General features: G+C 42.7%; 3 protein-coding genes across 7 annotated transcripts in view; all 3 read left to right on the plus strand.

Annotated features, from left to right (window-relative positions):
• Positions 1-7541, plus strand: part of LOC134800141 (homeobox protein cut) — a 182567-nt gene extending 175026 nt beyond the window's left edge. For 4 of the 5 annotated variants that reach the window (XM_063772607.1, XM_063772611.1, XM_063772612.1 and 1 more), the window contains 5 exons: positions 2453-2640; positions 3136-3195; positions 3348-3433; positions 3909-4810; positions 5102-7541. In XM_063772607.1, coding sequence (XP_063628677.1) covers positions 2453-2640; positions 3136-3195; positions 3348-3433; positions 3909-4810; positions 5102-6654 — 2789 coding nt within the window. In that variant the 3' untranslated portion in view covers positions 6655-7541. The remainder of the gene's footprint in view (positions 1-2452; positions 2641-3135; positions 3196-3347; positions 3434-3908; positions 4811-5101) is intronic. The other variant, XM_063772609.1, reaches the window with a different exon arrangement.
• A 7693-nt stretch (positions 7542-15234) lies between these two features.
• On the plus strand, positions 15235-20307 carry LOC134800378 (juvenile hormone epoxide hydrolase-like). The gene is made up of 5 exons (XM_063772878.1): positions 15235-15387; positions 15854-16012; positions 16258-16504; positions 19287-19486; positions 19886-20307. The coding sequence occupies exons 1-5, from the start codon at positions 15235-15237 to the stop codon at positions 20075-20077; spliced, it is 951 nt and encodes a 316-aa protein (XP_063628948.1). The 3' UTR covers positions 20078-20307.
• On the plus strand, positions 20239-22161 carry LOC134800379 (juvenile hormone epoxide hydrolase-like). The gene is made up of 4 exons (XM_063772879.1): positions 20239-20273; positions 20916-21082; positions 21417-21657; positions 21951-22161. Exons 1-4 carry the CDS (start codon positions 20239-20241, stop codon positions 22159-22161), a joined length of 654 nt encoding a protein of 217 aa, XP_063628949.1.
• The last annotated feature ends 1242 nt before the right edge of the window (positions 22162-23403 follow it).

Here is a 23403-nt window from a genome sequence, read left to right on the forward strand (position 1 = left end):
AGACACGTATCGGTAATTGTGTCCGTGCCGTATGCGGAATAATAAAATAATACGAGAAGATCAAAGGCGAAATATACGTGGTTTGAAATTTATTGGCCTCGCAGTCTTGTCGAAGAGTGATTCCCAAACAAACAAATTGGCGGCACGACTGAGCGCGACACGACGCACATCCTAATTCGGTCGTAATCGTAATTGACATGCCGGAAAATTTTAAACGCGAAATCTAATGTTTTAAACATAGTTTCAATGTCGCGTAATACAACGACCGCAATGGTAATCTGTTGTATTTAAAAATAGATTTTATCGTGACTATTGTTATGTATTTATATTTGGCGGGAATCGACCATAAATTAGGCTCTTATTTTTTTTTCGTGTAAAACCTGGTTTAGAGAGTCTCACATTAGGCGAACATTAAAAAGTAAATGCTGCAATTATAACTCCGTATCACGTATTTGGAGTTATTGTACATTTACGAGTTGAAACTTGAGACATTACGGCCATGTCAGATTATAATCTAAAAACCGTGGCAGCCATATTTATGAATTTATTTAGATCACGTTCGCTTAGTCATAAGTCGTTAGGAGACTGTGAATGGTAAAAAACTCTATAGAAGGACATAGTCATTTCGTGGTCTTGTTACGTGTATGTGGGACGTGAGAAAAAAAACGCAATTTCAATTGCGATTGATGAAATATATACTTAACAACTAAATAATTGCTTTGTTGCCTGGTAAATCACAGCTTTATTCTGTCGTGAAACTTTGAAAATAACAATGAAACTGCAGTGTGCGCTGATTGAAACAGGATCCAAAATAAACATGCGTTCGGGAAACGATTTTCAGCATATTGTCGGTTTGGGAATAAAAGTTAAGGACGCAATTAATTCTTTGTGATCTTGGGAATTAATACGCGAGTCCTCGAGCCATTCTTGGAGCCATTAAATACCGCAAAGCAAATACGACATTGTTTCCCGAAACTCGGACGGAAGTTATATTTACCTAACGTTTTTAACACGCCCATATGACTGTAACGAAGTATACATTTCAAAATGGTGTTTCATAACGATCAACAGCAAAATCGGCCACTTTTCTCCGCTCGTTGGCTGCGCAAACGACGCTCGTTGGTCACTCGCATAAGTCCGTTCAAACATAAAAGCAAATTATCCGAAAGCATTCGCGAACGTTCACCCTCCTTCAAAACTAATTAGACGCTTTAATTAAACTAATGCTAAGTATAAATCAGCATCTAAATAGTATAATTTCATTGTGCGTCCAGAGACAATATGTTGACAGGATGAACGGCCACAATATGGCGGTTTTCGCGCGTATTTCTCCTTGTTTATGGTTGCGCGCGCGACGGTTTTGGATTACGGGCTTAGGCGATGAGTGCTCGTTCCCATTCAGTGATTATCTTTAAAGCGCTATTCATTTAGCTGCATTTTAATGACTCGCCTAATTTCAATTGTACCAAATATAACTTTAGAATTTATGAGTTGGCAAGCGACTGTGAATCGTCGTGGAGCTTGTAACACTTTAGTAGCAATTAAAACGAGATCATAGTTTGAGTACATATACCTATATCTCGTATGAGTATGTAAATTGGTTGTGATCGAACGAATATGCCGATCGGCGATCACGCAATCAATCTTGATCACGCGATGTATACTTACCGCCTGTATAGTACTCTGTCGTACTGAACGTCGAATGTTGAATAGAACTTTTGCTAGAAGCGGAGTTTCACACTATAGAATGACAAGGTTCTAAATATGCTAAACATGTACTCTGTACACACTACCCTAATTAAACGTTCAACATTGTAATAGAAGTTACCGATGTGATTCATATATACTCATACTCAAGGTCTAGGTCACTAGTCTTAATTATAACTACAATTTCACTGCCACAGAAAATAGTATTTTAGATGCAGTTTTAGAACAAAAGGTCAAAAACATCATGCATGCAATTTAGTCAAACAGCCACGTTATGAAATGCCAGCTCGTATGTAAACTGCCAAACATTTTTAATTGTGAGGTTTGTTCAGTTCTGTAACTTATTTCAATGCTCGTGTCATAATCCTTGCTAAGCTAAGGTATACCTACCATAAATTGCTGTATTGATTGTGATACTTGCGCCTAAATGGCCCGGTTCTTAAGCTAGCCACTTTCAAAATTTCATACATTTATATAACAGTGAATGGGTTAAAATTTTGCTTCCGTGATCGCTAGTACCATAGACAAAAATGCAAGAACATTATTAGAAATTAAAGAACTGAATAAAAAAATTAAAATTACGATGGGCTATCTTAGCCACAAGTACTTGTGCCTTCGATCAGACACGCTGATAATTTTTTTTACAAGTTGAAGACAGTACAAAATACACACTTGGTTGTCGGTGGTTTGAACTGTAAGCTTACGTGCTCGAATATTGAAACTTAATCTTAACCCTTTTTTCCAGTGGGCTCAAAGGACGGCACCATGGGCCCCGGTTTCGGGCGAGGCGAGGGCGAGGGGGACGAGCGGCTGGCCCACATCCTCACGGAGGCCTCGCACCTCATGAAGCCAGGCCAGCCGAACGACGACTCGCGGAGCAACGACGACTCCAACTCCCCGAGGACGCAGTGCTTATCGCCGTTCTCTAATAAGGTAGGTACAGTATCCTGGCAAACGTAGGGTAAATTGACTCACGTAATCAAAATAAAAGAGGGTTATTACTTCAGGAACCCTACAGGGGTTTTTTTTATATTAGCCTATTTTAGTGTCTCACTGCTTACCAAAGGCTTCCCTTTTTTCTCTTTCAGTTTTATGTTTTATGTCGCAGGTTACCTGTTGGCACAACATTCCCCCTATAGAATTTGTCCAAGTCGTTTTGCCACCATTGTATCTACGTAACATACCTAGATTTCTGTGTATAATTTTCTTTTAGTGACTTTTTCTTCTAATAAATGGATTGCCTTAACATTGAAAATAATTATAGAATCAATTTCAAGCCCTGTCTAAATTGTTCATTTCAAATACAGTTGTATTTAATACTCGTAATACTTTCAGAACGCAGAACTTCTCGTCATTAAATACTATACGAAATACAAATACAAAATACGCTCTATTCTCGTGTTAAAAAATCAATCATTTATGTTCCAGGACTCGAGTCAAAACAGAAGACTGAAAAAATACGAAAACGATGACATCCCCCAGGAGAAAGTGGTGCGCATCTATCAGGAGGAGCTCGCCAAGATCATGACGAGGAGGGTGGACGACATGCGCCACAACCGGGACGGCTTCCCTGGGTACGTATCTATGGCTTCCAGAACATTCTACTCCTTCCAGAAAACGACGATATCCCCCAGGAGAAGGTGGTGCGCATCTACCAGGAGGACCTCGCCAAGATCATGACCAGGAGGGTGGACGACATGCGCCACAACCGGGACGGCTTCCCTGGGTACGTATATATGGCTTCCAGAACATTCTACTCCTTCCAGAAAACGACGACATCCCCCAGGAGAAGGTGGTACGCATCTACCAGGAGGAGCTCGCCAAGATCATGACCAGGAGGGTGGACGATATGCGCCACAACCGGGACGGCTTCCCTGGGTACGTATCTATGGCTTCCAGAACATTCTACTAAATAATAATGTGGTAATACTCGATTCATTGCATCGAAAGTTTTTTGATATGCTGTAACGTGAAAAAATCCTAATCTAAATTGAAGTTCCTGCATTCAGAACCCATTATTGCACTAAGCTGTAACATGAAAAATCGTATTTTTTTTTGTAAAGCAAATATAACAAATAGATAATAAAGTCCTGATACAAATTTTACCTGGTCCAGTTTTCATACCATTTGGTATGAAGAATGTAGGCGAAAAACTTCGTAATGGTATAATGAAGAGCAGCAAGTCTAGAACTAACATCCAGAATGTTTCCTCCATTTTTCAGCGGCGGCATGCCACCACACATGGAGCGACCTCCTGAAGACCTCCGCATGGCCCTGGAAGCGTACCACCGAGAACTGGCCAAGATCCAGCCCGGCGGCAACATTCCCAACCTCCACAACATCCCCGGAATGCCTCCCTTCCCCAACTTGCTCGCTCTGCAACAGCAAGCCATGCAAGCGCAGAACCAACACATCAACGGTTCCGGGGCAATACAGGATCTATCTCTCCCTAAAGATAAGAACGCTAAGATAAACGGAATTACGGATAATGATAAGGATAAGCCAATGGATGCTGAAGAGGCTATAAGGCACGCGGGTAGCGCGTTTTCGCTCGTCAGGCCGAAGCTGGAACCAGGGCAGCAGTCCACTGGATCGTCAGCTTCTAGCCCGCTCGGGAACGCCATCTTACCGCCAGCCATTACCCCTAACGAGGACTACAGCAGTTCGGCCGCGGCCAGCCCGCTGCAGCGCATGGCGTCCATCACTAATAGTCTGATCTCTCAACCGACCAACCCCACGCACCACGCGCCGCCGCAGCGTCACATGAAGGCCGTCCTCCCGCCCATAACGCAGCAACAATTCGATCTCTTCAACAACCTGAATACTGAGGACATTGTCAGAAGAGTTAAAGAGGCCCTAAGTCAGTACTCCATCAGTCAACGACTGTTTGGAGAATCCGTACTAGGGTTGTCACAGGGGTCCGTTAGTGATTTGCTGGCGAGGCCGAAGCCCTGGCATATGCTGACACAGAAAGGCCGGGAGCCCTTCATTAGGATGAAAATGTTCTTGGAAGATGATAACGCGGTTCACAAGCTAGTGGCCTCGCAGTACAAGATTGCGCCGGAGAAGCTGATGAGGACAGGAAACTATAGCGGAGCACCTCGTAAGTATTTCAACATTAGTTTATGTCTTTAAACAAAAAATATATATAAACGCAAATATTAGGTATTTAGGTAATATGTAGAACTCCATATGAATTCGATGGTAGAATAGTAATATTTTTTTGTAAATAATTAAAAGTTATTTCTCATCCGACTTACAAGTTAGTTTTGCGTTAAAATCTTTTTTGGCTATTTGTTTACCTCTTTTCAACACTGAAATTTACAGTTAAAAAAGAAACGATGGCTATTGAAACCTTGATATTGTATTTACCAAAGTTTCCCTTCTATTCCAGCATGTCCGCCAAACATGAGCAAGCCGATGCCCCCGACACAAAAGATGATCTCGGACGCGACGTCGCTCCTCAGCAAGATGCAGCAGGAGCAGCTCCTCGGCGGCGCGCACCTCGCCCACCTCGCGCCGCCCGCCGGCCTGCTGCTCACCCCCCCCGGCTTCCCCCCGCACCACGCCGTCACCCTCCCCCCGCTCGAGCCCAAGGACCGCAAGCCTCCCCCGCACGCGCCGCCGACCATGAGGCCGCTGCACCAACACATTTCCCCGAGCGTCTACGAGATGGCCGCTCTCACGCAGGATCTCGATACGCAAACCATTACTACCAAAATAAAAGAGGCATTACTAGCTAATAACATCGGCCAGAAGATTTTCGGGGAAGCGGTCCTCGGCCTCTCGCAAGGCTCGGTCAGTGAGCTCCTCTCGAAGCCGAAACCGTGGCATATGCTCAGCATTAAAGGCCGAGAACCCTTCATTAGGATGCAGCTCTGGTTGAGCGATGCGCACAACATTGATCGCCTGCAGGCGCTTAAGAACGAGCGACGGGAAGCGAATAAGCGACGACGATCGAGCGGCCCCGGGCAAGATAACTCCTCCGACACCTCCTCGAACGATACATCCGAGTTTTATCATTCGAGCTCGCCGGGGCCCGCTACCGGTGCGCCTTCCGCTAAAAAGCAACGAGTCCTTTTCTCCGAGGAACAGAAGGAGGCCCTCCGGCTCGCCTTCGCCCTAGACCCCTACCCCAACATGCCGACCATCGAATTCCTGGCAGCAGAGCTCGGGCTTTCCACGCGAACCATCACCAACTGGTTCCACAACCACAGGATGAGGTTAAAACAGCAGGCCCCGCACGGCCTCCCCGCCGAGCCCCCCGCCCGCGAGGCCTCCGCTCCCTTCGACCCGGTGCAGTTCCGGCTCCTCCTCAACCAGAGACTTCTAGAGCTGCAGAAGGAGCGCATGGGTCTAGCGGGGGTTCCTCTCCCGTATCCTCCGTACTTCGCCGCCAACTCCAATCTGGCCGCTCTAATCGGGCGCGGATTGCTCCCGCCCGAGGAGGCTAAGGACCAAGCGTCAGGGCTAGATTTGTCGATGCCGTTAAAGCGAGAGCCTGATGCGGACGATTTTGAAGATGACGACGTAGAAAGTAATCTCGGGTCGGAAGACTCGATGGACGACGGGGAAAACGGGTCGAAAACGGAGCCGAAAGCGGCGTCGACGCCGGCGCGGTCGAGCCGGCGCAAGCCCGCCGCGCCGCAGTGGGTCAACCCCGACTGGCAGGACGAGAAGCCGCGCAACCCCGACGAGGTCATCATCAACGGGGTGTGCGTGATGCGGAGTGACGACTTCAGACGCGAGGCGGAGGAGACGGTGCGTGTTGAACCGTCGCCCGTGCCTAGAGACGGCTCGCCGGCTGCCCGCGAGACGCCACGTACGCCGCACACGCCGCACACGCCCCACACGCCGCACACGCCACATACGCCGCACACGCCGCCTGAAGTCCTTCCGGAGGACAAGATAAAGGCGGAGGCCGACGACGACCGGTGGGAGTACTAGACTGTGTGATGTGATAGAACTGTTCGAGTGTTAGCGGTGGTCCGACGTAGTGTAGCGACTGTACTGAGTTAGATCATATCAAGGACGGTTATTTATTAATTAGTTAAGGGCTCCATCCAATGGAGAGGCGGGCGTAGGCGCGACTGCAAATATTATTGTGTAGTTAAATGTACTGTTTTGTTATAATTACGTTGTAAGGCCAAAGACTTTGTACATAGACCCTATTAGCCGTCTCGTGATATGCCTGGCATGCGTCCCGCCGCGGGCGACTAAACTTACGATACAAATTATGCATTTTGCTTTAATTTTTAATTTATAGACAAAGTACCCTGACTCGGTACAAATATCTGAGTATTTTTACTTCGTTTTTAATATTTGAAATCGATTATTGTAAATAAATATACCAAATATGTATCGGATAGGTGCGCGTGTACATATAGAGTAGGAGGTTTTGTAAGATACCGTCTAGGGCGCGAGGTTCATTATTGTTAAAGAAAATTGAAGTGCAATCAGAAGTAAATATAAGCTATGGTCGAAACTGAATCCCAGTTGAAAGTATTATTACGTTTATATGAACCGGTGAGGTTATAAATATTATAATTCGGTTACATAAGTTTACTTTAAATTATGAATGTTTTATTTTTTACTGTATGTTTTCTATACATTATTTTATACGAGGCGCGACGCTCAAGTTTGTGATTTGCGATAGTTAGCTGTCATTTTACTTTTTAATTTCCATAGACAATATAGTTCTCAGTGTAGAGCGGACTTGACGACTTTAGAGAACGTACAAATTATAAAACGAATACGATTAAGCAAATAATGTATTGCTTGCGGTTATAGTTTTATTTTATTTTAGCAATAAATTTGCTTTTAATCTTATTTCACTTTTTTTGTTTTATTTTTCTTTATTTTCCCATTCCTATGATTTCCTTAGTGTATAGTATGTAGTATTAAATGATAAATGTATATTTAAAGGAACCATACTCCTTGCATCACAGTGTAAATAAGTAATTTGAGTTCTTATTGTAAATACGGAAATGCCACGTCTAGTTAGTAAAAGTAACGTTAAGTAGGCAAATAGTCGCCCAGGCGTTTGTAGCTGACTGTACGTGAACAGGATCGTACATGATAATCAAAATTAAACTTTCTATACCAAGTATCCGAAAAATGTATTAAAATTATATCGGATATAGTTCTAGGCCCCAGGTTTACAAAATTCAAAAATATAACGGTTTGAAAATTAAAAGAATCTGGATTACGGCAAGTCTTAACGTTCAGTTTTAGTATTACCAAATTTCATACATATCGATGTTATATATAAACCAATAAGTTAGGTAATAAGTAATAGCATGTAATAGTCAATATTAAAACTTACAGCTGTCTAACAGTAACAAGAAAATCATTTTAATCTTGACACTGAAAAATAAATACAGATTTTCGTAAAGTTGAATTTTTCAGAACATTTTATACCTACATAATGCAAACGCAGGTGTAGATATTACTTTAAATACGTTTTATAATAATTTTATAGCTTTTGCTTTGAATATAATGACTATATATTGTTACTTATTAATTACTCTAAATATTTTTGAGCCATCTGATTTTTCCACGAAAGTACCAAGCAAATAATAGAGTAGCTTCAAAATTTTAAATACAACTGCGAAAAAACATTCTAATTTATTCTAACGTATGTCAAACTATACATAGACATTTTTTATTAGTGATAAAAATTTAATATTATTTCAGTTGGCTTTTCATTCGGTATTAATAATTAGTTTCAAGTGGCATAAATTACCATTAAAACAATTTTAAATTAAAATAGAACTAGTTTTGGCGCATATTGTTTTGAGTTTACAAATTTCCCGCCAATTCTACTTTCGTGGTGCCGCCATCTTATATTCTATTGTCTATTGTTGCGTTAATGTTTGCAATAGCGAATAACACTGTACATAAGTAACGTAGCGGATAGATTATTATACGTTATCTCAATTATAATAATGAATAGTTATTAAATAGCAGTAATTATTATTGTTCATATCATATTAATAATAATGATGCTGAAACCATTGTCTTCTTTCCGAACAATTTCTAAAGTTATTAAATTTAAAAATAAAGAAATTGCTAATCAGTCGATGTTTTATTTGAGTAGGTAACTAAAACTATACGGTTCTGCTTCACTTCCCTTCGATAAGATATTTGTTTAATGATGTATTTCCACATTATTCGTATTGAAAAGAATAAAGGCCAGATCACACCGGCTGCGTGTCCGTGGCACGTGCACGTGCGTTAAAATGTTGGAGCTGTGCACGCACACGTCACGCAAGCGGTGTGCCGTCTCTCATAAGGATCTATATATCACAACACGCACCTGCACGTTTACGCACATGCCTCCGCAGGGGTCTTAATCATTAGTTGCCAACATTTTTTGCACCGAGACCCCCTTATGAAAGTTTTTGGTGTAATCAAAAGTAAATGCTTAAAAAAAGAACAACGGGTTGCACTCCGGGAGTGCCGACAGAAGTGAAAACTCAATGACTAGTCCAAAATGTCTGCAGCACTATGTATAATTGACCCATCCTCCTTTCTATTGAAAAACTTTAGTTCCGAAATTGCTGGTCAGTGATCTTGTTTAAAATTCTAAATTCTTTACAATTAAGTACAATATATATACAGTGGTACTACTAAACTAAATTAATAACTAGCTTAAATCTAAAATAGGCCCTTGAGGCATTGTACCAAGGATGCTGGCGGCATTTCCTCGCTGTATCGCAATGCTGATACGTTGTACGAGGTAGCCGCCAGCTCTTCGGTCACCAGTTCCGTCAACCAGACGCTTCGCGATTTCTGCGAACAACTTATGCGCGCTGGGACCCCATGGACCTAGAGTTTCAACTCCAAATGGTACAAAATGGTACTCTCTACCGAGGCTCTTATATTTGTTACGTTTTAGAATTTCGGCGCTTTCCGCCGCTCCGCCCGCTTTTACAGTAGTCCGTTGGAGCTGGGACGGTGCCAGTGTGTCTACGCAGGTAGCATCCCACACTAACATCCGTCCCAAGCTCCAAGGAACTAAGGACACTCCATCAGGCCTCTTGCCATCATCTCTGATAATGCCAGTCGGCTCCAGAAGAGCAGGCACATTGATGGTGGCAAGAGACCGACGGACTATGTCATTGAGCGACGCATGTCTCGAAAAACGGCCTGCACTTTTTTGACAAGATAATCCGTGGTGTCCCAGTCGGTCCACGTCCGTGCCACAAGAGCATATGTGTGGCGTACACACCGAAACCCCGAGTCGCAAACCAGTCGCCAGCCTTAAGGGAGGCCGGATCCAAGAAAGTACCAGTATTGGGCGAAGGATGGGCATGTAGCCAGTAACCGGCTTCCCGGGCTCCGACCGCCAAAAGCCTCGCGCGGTCTGGACCTGTACAGTTGTTTAGGAGAGTATTGTAAGTTAAATCACAGTAAACATTATCCCAACTCCTTTGTGAATTTGGGTTGTCTGGAAATTATTTGCCTGGGCAAGCAATTTTAAAAGCATTTTTGGCGTCCTCAAAGCCCGCGATCTCACAGTTTGTGGGCAAAGCCCTTAAGATATTTCCTATGAGACCAGACGTGCTATGAGTGGACGCCAAAAAGGCTGGGGAAGCCACACTGGAAATTTTGCGAATTCCTAAACCTCCAAACCGAATAGGGAGGGACGCTTGAGACCAGGAAGGCTCGATTAGCTGAATGTTTAGAATCATCTCTAAACTAATTTTGATCAAATCATCTATGGGCGACAAATTTTGATGTTTCCAGAAAGGACAACAACGGAGCACATACGTAAATTTAGGGACAAAAAGGCAGAATTTAAGAATCACAAGAGCATAATGAGGGCTAATTTCGAGTAAGCGATCCGTGTGACTTTTGAATTTAGTTATGGATTTTGTATTAAAGGAAAAAATGGAAAAATTTACGCTTCCGGCAGGACTTGAACCCGCATCCTCCACAATCCGTGTGTTGCTCTTAACCAATTGAGCTACGGAAGCCTACCAGGACATCGCAAATCTTTCCATTCCATTCTTTATGTAAACACGCCTTTGGGGTGGCGTATAGCGACATCTACCGAAAGACAATTACATCTTTTAACGGCACCGGAGTCTCAAGTTGCATTGAGAATTCACCAGTAACAATGTGCTAACCCATACTAAATCAATTTTTTTTATCAAGCAGATACGTCTGCGAGCGATATTCCAAATTTTGTATTAAAGGAAAAAATGGAAAAATTTACGCTTCCGGCAGGACTTGAACCCGCATCCTCCACAATCCGTGTGTTGCTCTTAACCAATTGAGCTACGGAAGCCTACCAGGACATCGCAAATCTTTCCATTCCATTCTTTATGTAAACACGCCTTTGGGGTGGCGTATAGCGACATCTACCGAAAGACAATTACATCTTTTAACGGCACCGGAGTCTCAAGTTGCATTGAGAATTCACCAGTAACAATGTGCTAACCCATACTAAATCAATTTTTTTTATCAAGCAGATACGTCTGCGAGCGATATTCCAAATTTTGTATTAAAGGAAAAAATGGAAAAATTTACGCTTCCGGCAGGACTTGAACCCGCATCCTCCACAATCCGTGTGTTGCTCTTAACCAATTGAGCTACGGAAGCCTACCAGGACATCGCAAATCTTTCCATTCCATTCTTTATGTAAACACGCCTTTGGGGTGGCGTATAGCGACATCTACCGAAAGACAATTACATCTTTTAACGGCACCGGAGTCTCAAGTTGCATTGAGAATTCACCAGTAACAATGTGCTAACCCATACTAAATCAATTTTTTTTATCAAGCAGATACGTCTGCGAGCGATATTCCAAATTTTGTATTAAAGGAAAAAATGGAATATCGCTCGCAGACGTATCTGCTTGATAAAAAAAAAATTGATTTAGTTATGGAGTTAGAAATATAATCGGGAAAAGATTCTTCGAATATAGGAGAACCCAGGAGGCAAAGAGAATACTTGTCTACTGATTTGATATTGGGAGTCAGATCGTCAAATTTGGGTTGTAAGTCGGTCAAAGTACAAGAAGATTTTTGAATAAATAGTTCGCATTTACTGAAATTCAGTTCTAAACCAATATTTTCGAAACTACTCGTAATAAAAGACAAATCAGAGAGTACAGTATTCACGTCGCCTCCTAGGGTTCCGTCATCTAAGTACCACACATTGAATTTTGATTTTAAATTTTTGATAATTGGATTTATAGCCAAACTAAAATTGCTGGCCCGAGAGGGTCACCCTGCTGACAGCCAACCTCAGAAGATAATTCTGTTAATTAAGTTAATTGTTTAAAACTCCAACATGACAATCGTTGATAGAAAACGCCAATTCTCATGTTGGCTGAGCCCCGATATATTTCTAAGGGCGTCCGCTAGCTGGCGTACGTATGTGCCATTGTATATATAGCACAGAATAAATAATACTACTAGGTACAGAAGATTCACTCTCTAACAAAACGCGTCTGTTACGATTAAGACAGATATGATGGCGCAAGTGCCACGCGCGGCCTATGGCTAGCCACCAAAATTGGTGTGGGACGGATGTACTTGTTGCGACGCGACGAAAACCCGGAGTGAGTCACGCCTGATTGTAGGTAAAATCCGTTACGCGCGTCCGCGCCAGTTAGCGTTGCTCATACTCGTTCCATCTCTCTCTCGGTCAACCGCCAGCTGGCGGACGCCCTAATGACATCTGAATCTGGGACTACAGGAAGGGAGGTACCATATTCCGGAGGGCCACGCTCAGAGCTTTCACGCATTTGTTTGAACCAATGTAGGACGATCGGCGTCAACGTGTGAACGCTCACAGGGCCTACCGCGAACCACGTTCGACGAGTTGCCTCTCTGTTTCACTTGTAAATTCGTACGTAAGTGTGACAGGGAGGCAACACGTCAAACGTGCTTCGCGGTAGGCCCTCAGAGCATGCGTGTCCAGGCCGAGGCGTTGAGATAACCTACAACGTGATGCTGATGAAGCATGCTATTTTATGTGTAGTTATATTTTGTAATTGGGCAATAATTTCCTATCAATTACCGAACACGCAGCGCAGATGTGCGGCCGAGGTTTAGGTGCCTAAGTGTAAACGTTTGGTTTGAGGTGTCTTGCGCATAGTCATTAGGGCCAGTTGCACCAACCACATTTGACAGACTGATCAACGTCAGCCGGCGCGCCCCGGCGCTTTACTATGAAACTTTCCATACATAAAAATTTAGCGAACTCTTTAACGATACGAACAAGTTAGTGCAACCGACCCTAAATGTAACATACGAATTCAGACAGCACCAGTTTTGCTGCTGCAATATTGCTGTCGACTGCATGGCTAAAATCCAAGCATCAACATTGATTCCGCCATGTCCTGTAGCAATGCAGTCGGCAGCAATGCTATATAGGCCCCGTGCATGAACTATAGGGGGCAGCATAGGAGCCGTCAGATTTTTGCCGCGAGGCGTAAATGTGTCGTTTATGCTTCCGATGTAGCCCACAAGATGGCAGAACCTACTATGCACAAGGAAACGTACCGACGAGAACGGTATACGGTAGCACTGTCTTTGGCAATGTACATGTGCATGTTTCTGATTCAGGCCATAAGATGCCAGACCATCCAACGCGCACGGTCCCTATGAAGCATCACAATACAATTCTGCAGTTAGTAACGCTGGTGCAGAATAAATAATAGTACTAATAGGTACAGAAGACTCACTCTCTAACAAAACGCGTCTGTTACGATCAGGACAGATATGGCCGCTAGATGGCGTCAGCGCCACGCGCGGCTTATGGCTAGCCACCAAAATTGGTGTGGAACGGATGTACTTTTAGCTACCTGTAGCAAAGCGACGAAATCGCGGATGAGCCACGCCTGACGCTGGTGCAGTCTAAATCCTAATGGTATATTAGTGGCTATTGAATTAACGTTCCTACGTGTTATTCTATGATTATTCATAAACAATTATATAATTTATTTACCGCAATTGGAAACTGGTTAGTAAAGCAATAAATAACGGATATCATACACCCTGTAGAGAATTAATTACCCGTCTTAAAACGGCTCTACTTTGCATATTAATCAGTCGAGTTTCTAGTTTTGAGAACGCTACACTACACTTTAATTTAGTTATTTAAATACTTGCCATGTGTTCAAACGCCATACTTGCAAAAAAAAAACGATAATAATAATTTCAGTTGGCTACGCTTAAAACAATTCAATAAAAATAATATTTCTGTGATGTGCGTATCAGAGACTATGTAAATCCTAATTCTAAACACCTATGATTTAATAAAATAGGTACGAATATTTTTAGTGACCCTAACTGATGATTTACAGATACTTTACTAGTAATTTCGTGAAATCTACATAATAGTAAATATATAAGTACCACAATAGTGCCAAAACATCTGCCAGTTACCCTTAGGTCACCTAATCAAACGTGTTACCTAAGAATATGTGCCTAATACATGAACACATGTGTGCCTAAGAAATAAGTAGGTCCTACTATTGTAGTATGGTCTATTGACCATAGTCATAGACTAGACTTGTCTGAATAATTTGCAGTTGGACACTGACTCGCAAAAAAGTAAAAAAATAAGCACATAATCAAACATGTGTTACATGTAAAGTGTATTCATCCTTACGTGTCTTATCGTGTAAAATTGTAAACAAACGTGACGTCAAAGAATCATTCCAACAATACGATTCAAAGACAATCTAGACATCGTAATGTCATATGTTTTTGAGATGTTTTTGAGGTGATCCGTTCGTTACAGCGATGAATGATGAAAATCTTATTAGAAATGATATTTTTCAGTGGTTATTTGGTTGATTTCAATACTTTGTGAGTATCTTTAAGTATACAACAACGTCAACAACATGTTAAGTGATGATAATTGTGTAATTCCACAGAAAAGTGTGACAATGTCTTCGAGAAATGTATGTTTACGTGATAGTCTCCTAAGCCGTAGAAATGAAAAATGCAAAATTTGCCACAGAAATTTGATACAATGTAGGAAATAGAGTTGATTTTACGTTGTTCAAAAACTGAAGGAAACAAAGCAACAGCAACTCTGTTCCAATTCTAATATGATTTAAATTTCATTGAACTGAATCATTACTATAGGTAGGATCTTGGGCCTTAGGAGGATAAGACAAGTAAGGATGAATACACTTTACATGTGTGCCTAAGAAATAAGTAGCTATACTACCTATAAACCATAAATAATAAACAAAGCAACCTTGACTGTGATAAAAGCTGAATAATTTGCTTGACTAGCACCTGTTGCTCACTCTATTCATTGCCCAGCAGTGGGACGCTGACTCGCATAAACAAATAATTATACGACTAAAGAATAAATTTTATTATCAATAAAACGCATAACTCAATATGTCAGGGGTCTCCGCACAAGGCTACGCCTGTAAGGGTAAGTTATAAGTAGTTAAAATTATTGAACTAGTTACGCAACAAACTGAAAATAAAGTACAAGTAAGAGAAAAAAATATATAAAAAATTATTAAAAATAAAATATAAACCAGACATGCGTCTAACAGCATGTTTGTTGTTGTGTTTGGTGGTAGTGAAGTGTGATGACGGTCAAACGGTCTCGAGCCCGTTGGCAGGATTTTTGCAGACGGTTGTCGACGCCTTTCCGGTCCTCTGCGATGTCTTCTTCAGTGTTTTTGGAGAAGTGGTAAGTTATTAAAAATCAAGTTGAAGAAATAAGTTTCGCTGTTAATACAAATAACTATATCCTACTGAAGAAAAGTACTATTATTGGACCTTTAATAGGTATTAACAATATAGGAATAATTGAATAAATATAACTGTGTAGTTATTTACGTAAAAGATAGACTTTTTGAATTCATTTCAGTCGGCGAGCGAACCCAACTTGGAATCGACCTATAAGTTTTTGAATTAGAGAAGCAATGGAAAAGTTCACTGTCTCGGGTGAGACTCGAACTCGCGACTAAAGAAGTATAAGAAGTGTTACATTATTTAAGAACACTTACATTATATAGCGGGTTGATACCTAGAAGTCGCAAGTTCAAGTCTTGTCCAAAACAGTCTTTTTTCTCTTTATAGATATGACGTTTTATAAATAATTTATTTAACAACCAAAGCTCGGCTACAAACTTCAACGAATAGTTCGGTTTCAGAACGAGATCGCATTCCAAACAGCGCTATCGGCGGCGCTCAGACTGGTGGACTTGGCCTTCCCGGCGAAGCCTCCGCCCCGCGTCCCTGAACCCTGGTGGGGAGACCAAGCTAAACATGATACCAGCATTAGAAGATTCACCGTGCACTTTTCTGACGAGGTGAGATATGACATGACCGAAGGCAAAAAAAAACCAAAAAAAAAGGTATCATACGCCCCATAGCAAACATGGAACGTTGTCATTATGAAATATGAACGCGGAACTTACTTCAACGGTACTTTCCTCGTGTCTGTAGATCGGGACCAATCAAGATAATGGACGGAACTAAATTTAAACTGAAACTAGGACTTTAAACCTTCAACGGATATTTAGATTGTTTTATTTGGTTAAGTATTATATTGCAGATGATAGCAGACCTACGGTACCGCATCCACAACCGGCGGAACCTGACGCAGCCTCTCCACAACGCCGGCAACACCTATGGCACCCACGCTGGGTACCTCGCGCACTTCCTCGACTACTGGACTGACGGGTACGACTTCGGGGCGAGGGAGGAGTGGCTGAACAGCTTCCCGCAGAGCATTACGAATATTCAGGGTAATGTCATCTTGTTAATCTCCTCACCCATCCTCTCTACGGCTCCCACGCTGGGTACCTCGCGCACTTCCTCGACTACTGGGCTGACGGGTACGACGTTGGGGCGAGGGAGGCCTGGGTGAACAGCTTCCCGCAGAGCATTACAAATATTCAGGGTAATGGCATCTTGTTAATCTCCTCACCCATCCTCTCTACGGCTCCCACGCTGGGTACCTCGCGCACTTCCTCGACTACTGGGCTGACGGGTACGACTTTGGGGCGAGGGAGGAGTGGCTGAACAGCTTCCCGCAGAGCATAACGAATATTCAGGGTAATGTCATCTTGTTAATCTCCTCACCCATGCTCGCTACGGCTCCCACGCTGGGTACCTCGCGCACTTCCTCGACTACTGGGCTGACGGGTACGACTTCGGGGCGAGGGAGGAGTGGCTCAACAGCTTCCCGCAGAGCATTACGAATATTCAGGGTAATGTCATCTTGTTGATCTCCTCACCCATCCTCTCTACGGCACCCACGCTGGGTACCTCGCGCACTTCCTCGACTACTGGGCTGACGGGTACGACTTCGGGGCGAGGGAGGACTGGCTGAACAGCTTCCCGCAGAGCATTACAAATATTCAGGGTAATGTCATTTTCTCTCTCTCTGCTCAGTTCAAGTTCATAACAGAATAATTTTTAAGAAAAAAAAACCGACTTCCATGGGGGCCGGTGAAAGATTATTGTAGATTGTGCACTATGTAGAAAAGGAGGTAAAACCACCCACTTGTCTACTAGCATTTCGCTTCCGTAAGGGTCGTAGTTCTAGCCTAACCTAACCCACTTCTCTGATAGCAGTTCGGTTCTGTGAGGATCGCAGTTCGAACCTAATCAAACCCACTTTTCAAGTAGCATTTCGTTTCTGTAAGGCTCGCAGTTCTAACCTAACCTAACCCTTGTTCGGTTCTGTGAGGATCGCAGTTCAAACCTAACCTAACCCACTTAACGGCGCATGCGGTGCGGTGTACGGGGGTTTGAGCGGGAGGGGCTAGGAAGATTGGCATCATTATACTTTATACCTACATTTTATGGCAGATAATCATAGTGGTTTATTTAGTTAAGGTATCATAGTGGTTTTCCGGGTCAAGGTCCGGGTCCGAGTCTGGGTCCGAGTCCGGGTCCAGTCCAGGTCCGAGTCCGGGTCCGAATCCGGGTCCGAGTCCGGGTCAAGGTCCGGGTCCGAGTCTGGGTCCGAGTCCGGGTCAAGGTCCGAAGTCCGGGTCCGAGTCCGGGTCAAGGTCCGGGTCCGAGTCCGGGTCAATGTCCGGGTCCGAGTCCGGGTCCGAGTCCGGGTCCGAGTCCGGGTCCGAGTCCGGGTCAGAGTCCGGGTCAGAGTCCGGGTCCGAGTCCGGGTCTGAGTCCGGGTCAAGGTCCGAGTCCGGGTCCGAGTCCGGGTCAAGGTCCGGGTCCGAGTCCGGGTCAAGGTCCGGGTCCGAGTCCGGGTCAAGGTCCGAGTCCGGGTCCGAGTCCGACTCAAGGTCCGGGTCCGAGTCTGGGTCAAGGTCCGGGTCCGAGTCTGGGTCCGAGTCCGGGTCCGAGTCCGAGTCAAGGTCCGGGTCCGAGTCCGGGTCCGGTCCGGGTCAAGGTCCGGGTGCGAGTCCGGGTTCTGTTCTGGTCATCATCAGCAGTTCCACTTGCTCAAATGCCACTTTTTTAAATGTAAATGCTTGATTTTATGATGAAAATACAAAAAAATCTATACGTATGCCTTTAATATTTGAGGAGTTCCCTCGATTCCTTATGGATCCCATCATCAGAACTCGAGCTTGACAAAAATGTGGCTTAAAACCTAATTTGCTTAACAAACATAACTAAGAGGACAAATCGCCAAACGTGAACTATGCGTCGTTGAAGAGTTCCGTTCTGATCATCATCAGCAGTTCCACTTCATCAAATGCGACAGTTTTTAATGAAAATGATTGATTTTCTGATGTAAATACAAAAATCTCTATACGCATGCCTTTAAGATTTGAGGAGTTCCCTCGATTCCTCATGGATCCCTTCATCAGAACTCGAGCTTGACAAAAATGTGGCTTAAAAACTTAATTTGCTTAACAAACATAACTAAGAGGACAAATCGCCAAACGTGAACTATGCGTCGTTGAAGAGTTCCGTTCTGATCATCATCAGCAGTTCCACTTCATCAAATGTCACTTTTCTGAATGTATATTCTTGATTTGTTGATAAAAACCCAAAAATCACTATATGTATGCCTTTAAAATGTTAAGAGTTCCCTCGATTCCTCATAGATCCCATCATCAGAACTGGGTTTTGACAAAAACGGGACCAATCTGTATGCATATACATACAATCAATAAAAGAATTTTCAAAATCGGTCCAGTAATGACGGAGATATGGAGTAACAAACATAAATAAAAAAATTAAAAAAAAACATACAACCGAATTGATAACCTCCTTCTTTGAGATTTGGAAGTCGGTTAATTATAGTACTTAGGGTCATACTACCACTAACGCGTAGCCATTTGGTAAGTGTCAGAGTGGAGAACTACCCCGAACTGTCAAATTTATAGTAAAACTTCTGGACTTAATATGTACCTAACTACCTACCTACTTAATTACTTATGTCCTTAGTTACTCCGGTCAATTTAAACCCAATACTCCTCAAATATTTATTTGTATTTGCTCTCTAGATTTGATTTGATTAGAACATACATATGATATGGATGATCCTCTTATTACATTAAGCTTGAATTGCTTTTTAATTTTCTCCATGACAATGGCAATGACACCTTTAAAGATTAAAGGTATAATTAAAAAAAACTCTTGAACTACCAACTTCAGGACTAGACATCCACTTCATCCACGCGAAAGCTCCCAACCCTCACCGGAAGAAGGTACTGCCACTGCTGATGCTGCACGGCTTTCCAGTCACCGCCTTCGAGTTTGTCTACGTCATCCAAGACCTGATGGAAGAGAGAGACGACTGTGACTTTGTGTTTGAGATGATCGTTCCACACTTGCCGGGATATGGGTATTCAGAGGTTAGTAAGATTTATTTTTCTTCCAGACTTTTATTTCTTGCAGAAATATAAACTTTCATGCTCTTTCGATCATAATTGCGACTACTCTAAGTAGTTTTCGAAATAAACAACAATTCAATTTTAAGACACATCAAGTTACCATTTCCCAGACTACTTTTAGAAATCAGCTAGATTAGGCAATATTGCCTTTCTAACTTAAGCTGATGATGTATATGAAATAAAACTATTTAAACGGACGATGTCTACTACAGTTGGCTCTACATCCATAATTTTGCCGACACGAGAGTTCCAATAAGTTTACTTAAATTAAAGCATATTAACACTTTGGAAGCACTTTCACGCTGTCCTTAGTCAATTGGCAGACTAAACTATATATTATAGTTAACTTTAAATACCCAGGCGACATACAAGATCGGTATGGCTCCGTACCAAATGGGCATCATAATGAAGAATCTGATGCTGCGCTTGGGCAAGCCGCAGTTCTACATCCACGCCGGGGACGTGGGCCAGGCCGTTGGAGACGCGGTCGCTGTTCTCTTCCCCGAAAGAGTGCTGGGGCTGCATACTAACTTCCCGTTCAGGTATGGATAAATACCTGTGAACTCATTCATGATTGGCTAGGTAAATAGACCAGTCAGAAAAGTGGAAGGCTAAAGATCGCAGGGCCTCCCACCAACTAGATGGTCCGACCAAGTTAAGAAGGCCACCTCAGGCAAACTCCACCAAGCGGTGAGGACTATGGGAGATCGAGAATGACGGAGACAAATCATAGGAGCTGCAAAACCAAGTGATCACGATCCTCAGTAATGAGGGACCGACAAAGAAGACCAGTCTACGAAAATCTATCAGGAGAACTGTGGTGTATGCATAATTATTACACCGCTTTTTGACTACTGATTCTTGTAGTACTGAAAAGTGGTGCTGTCTCCCCCAATGCCCCTTGAATTTCCCCCTTATAATTCTTATACATTCGCCGCATTTTTTTTTAATCGGACTTAAGAGATTCAAGTCTTAGCGTAATTGCACTGCCACGACCTTGGATTTACCGGCCTTTAACCGACTTTAATTTCGTAGAAGATTTTTCTGTTGTATATAAGGAGATAAATAAAATTGATGATGAATATTTATAACTTTTAGCTATTGAATCAGGAGTTAAATGGCGGAAGTCCATCCTAACTAGTCTGCCTCTTAGAGGCAAAAGTCGAGTCGAATAAGTATTGGTTTATTACATTTATTGCTTATGTATTCATCATATACCTTTATGTGGTAGGAACTATAATTGCATTCAGAAGGTTCGCAAATAAGTGTAAAGAGTTGACACTAATTATTGCGACAGCGCGGAGTAGCTGTTTTGCCTGATTTGATTTACCTGAATATCAGAGCAGCAGTAAGTACTATTTCAAATCAAATTGTCATCCTCAAATTCCAGTCTCCGCTCTCGGACAATAGCCAAACTGGTGCTGGGACAGCTGTACCCGCCGGCCGTGGTGGAGGCCCAATACGAAGACCGGCTATATCCACTGACAGCTCGCCTGGAGTTCTATCTAGAGAATTTCGGGTACTTCCATATGCAGGCTTCGAAGCCGGATAACGTTGGTGAGTATGTTTTAAATGTACTGGTGGAATGTCCTCTGTTGGAAATATGGTTCCCTTATTTTCTTAGTAAACGTACCGATATATCTGTATCTTGTATTTAATTTATTGACAGCCCCAACGAGTCAATAAGCAGCTAATGTAGCCGCACCATTTTTTTCTGTTGACGGACACCTTTTACCTATATTATGATCACACCTTCTGACCCTCGAATCTCCAAGTGCCTAACATGTCCTAAGATTTCTAAAACAACGAATTTATAATTTGTGATTACCCCTTCTGGTAAAAACTACATTCTTGTTTCTACACACCATTTTAAACAAACGTCACTTTCCAGGTCACGGTCTGGACGACTCCCCAGTCGCCCATGCCTCCTGGCTCATCCAGAACCTGATCATGGCAACAGACGTGGCCGGCGAGAGACTCATCGACGGTAACCTGTCGGCAAACTATAACATGGACGACTTCTACGACTCCTTCACCGTGCACTGGGCGTGTCGAAGCATGACGACCGCGGCGAGGTCGTACGCGGTGGCGTTGGCGGTGCATCAGGACCCGTTGTCCATGAGTATCTTCATGTAAGTGATGTTAAAGGGACTGACAGTTCTACGACTCTTTCACCGTGCACTGGGCGTGTCGGAGCAAGACGACCGCGGCGAGGTCGTATGCGAAGGCCTTTGCGGTGCATGAAGACCCTTTGTCTATTAGTATTGATAGGTGAAACCGCATAAAAATCCGTTCAGTAGTTTCTGAGTTTATCGCGAACAAACATACAAACACACAAACAGACGCGGCGGGGGACTTTGCTTTATAAGGTGTAGTGATATTGCCTACAATGTTACGCCATACGCTTAAATAACTATTTCAACAGGACCCCAACACCTGTCCCATTCGCCGCCATCAAATTCCGCCACGAGTTGGTCTACCAGCCGGACGACTTCCTCCGGGACAAGTACCCCAACCTGGTCCAGTCCAACACCCTGGACTTCGGCGGACACTTCGCCGGCTACCAGGAGCCCGCGGTCCTGGCTGACAGCATACGGACTTCCGTAGCCAAAATGGAACAGTTCCATAGAAACTAGGGGACCGGTGTGGCTCGAGTGCTCAGGCGATTGGACAGGATCTTAGGCAATTCAGGCAAAATAATTGTCCATAAATAATTACCTACTTATATATTATTCTCCTTTGTTTTTTGTAGTTGAATTTGCTCTGTACATTTGTTACGGTTAAGTATTTTTTTAATCCTATTAAATAAATAAATAAAATATAGTATAAGTTAGTACTAGCAGTCGCCTTGTGTCACCGCCTCAATTTCGGGCAGGCTGAAACCCAGCGCTGAAGCCACGCAGTAAAGGCGGGGCTTCCAGCACATTAGCTGAGACTCTCCTATTGTCACGTAACTCACATAGATGTAATTTGAGCTCATTTATACATATAATATTGTCTAGGTTAAGTATAGCTAGAGTGTAAAAATAATTGTAATTTATAACCTTTGTTGTGGCAATAAATTATTTATCTATCTATCTATCTCAAAATATCAGGATTCGAATCGATGAAGTCCCTAGACAAAATCCTCAAGATTGCTAATTAAATTTATGGCAACCGTTTTGTGATCTAAAAAAGCGGTACGATTTTTTTTAAACTCCGCTCTCTGAACCTATGGCGCCTAGCGTACCTTAAACGTTATTCTAGATCTATGTGTTACTGACGTTACTGTGTAGAACTGTGTGAACATAGGATAGTTTTTATCAATCATCATCATCATCCGACGCAGACGGAGTCGCGGGCAGAAACTAGTTGGTAAATAAATAATATAATGAACGTATTTATTACAAAAAAACATCACTTACGCCACCACATGCATAAGTAGGTAGGTACATTATTATATTATAAAGTACCTAAGAATAAGAAGAAGGCAAACTCTTTAAAATGCAACTCTATCATATGAATAAATACTTCTACAATCATGAAATATGAGTCATGTTTCTGAATAGAAACATTATTTCAATAACTTACACCTATAGGCTAAGTATTTTACTTAGGTAATCCCAAGAAATGGCGTATGCGCCCCACTTACTAATAAGCATAGTCATAGTATTTTATTCATAAACAATACAGGATTGTGTTTGAAAATACATTTTACACATACACTTATAACTAAACAAAAACAAGTAAATCAACACTTGAGACTAAACAATATCGAACACTTCATCTATAGTATAAAAACACCCTCTCAATAAAAACAGTTTTAATTTGTGTTTAAAGATATTACTTTCTGATATTGTTTTAAGTTCTACAGGAAGTTTGTTAAACAATTTCACGGC

The sequence above is a fragment of the Cydia splendana genome, chromosome 19 (genome assembly GCF_910591565.1).
Source record: "Cydia splendana chromosome 19, ilCydSple1.2, whole genome shotgun sequence".
In the NCBI taxonomy this organism is placed as follows: domain Eukaryota; kingdom Metazoa; phylum Arthropoda; class Insecta; order Lepidoptera; family Tortricidae; genus Cydia; species Cydia splendana.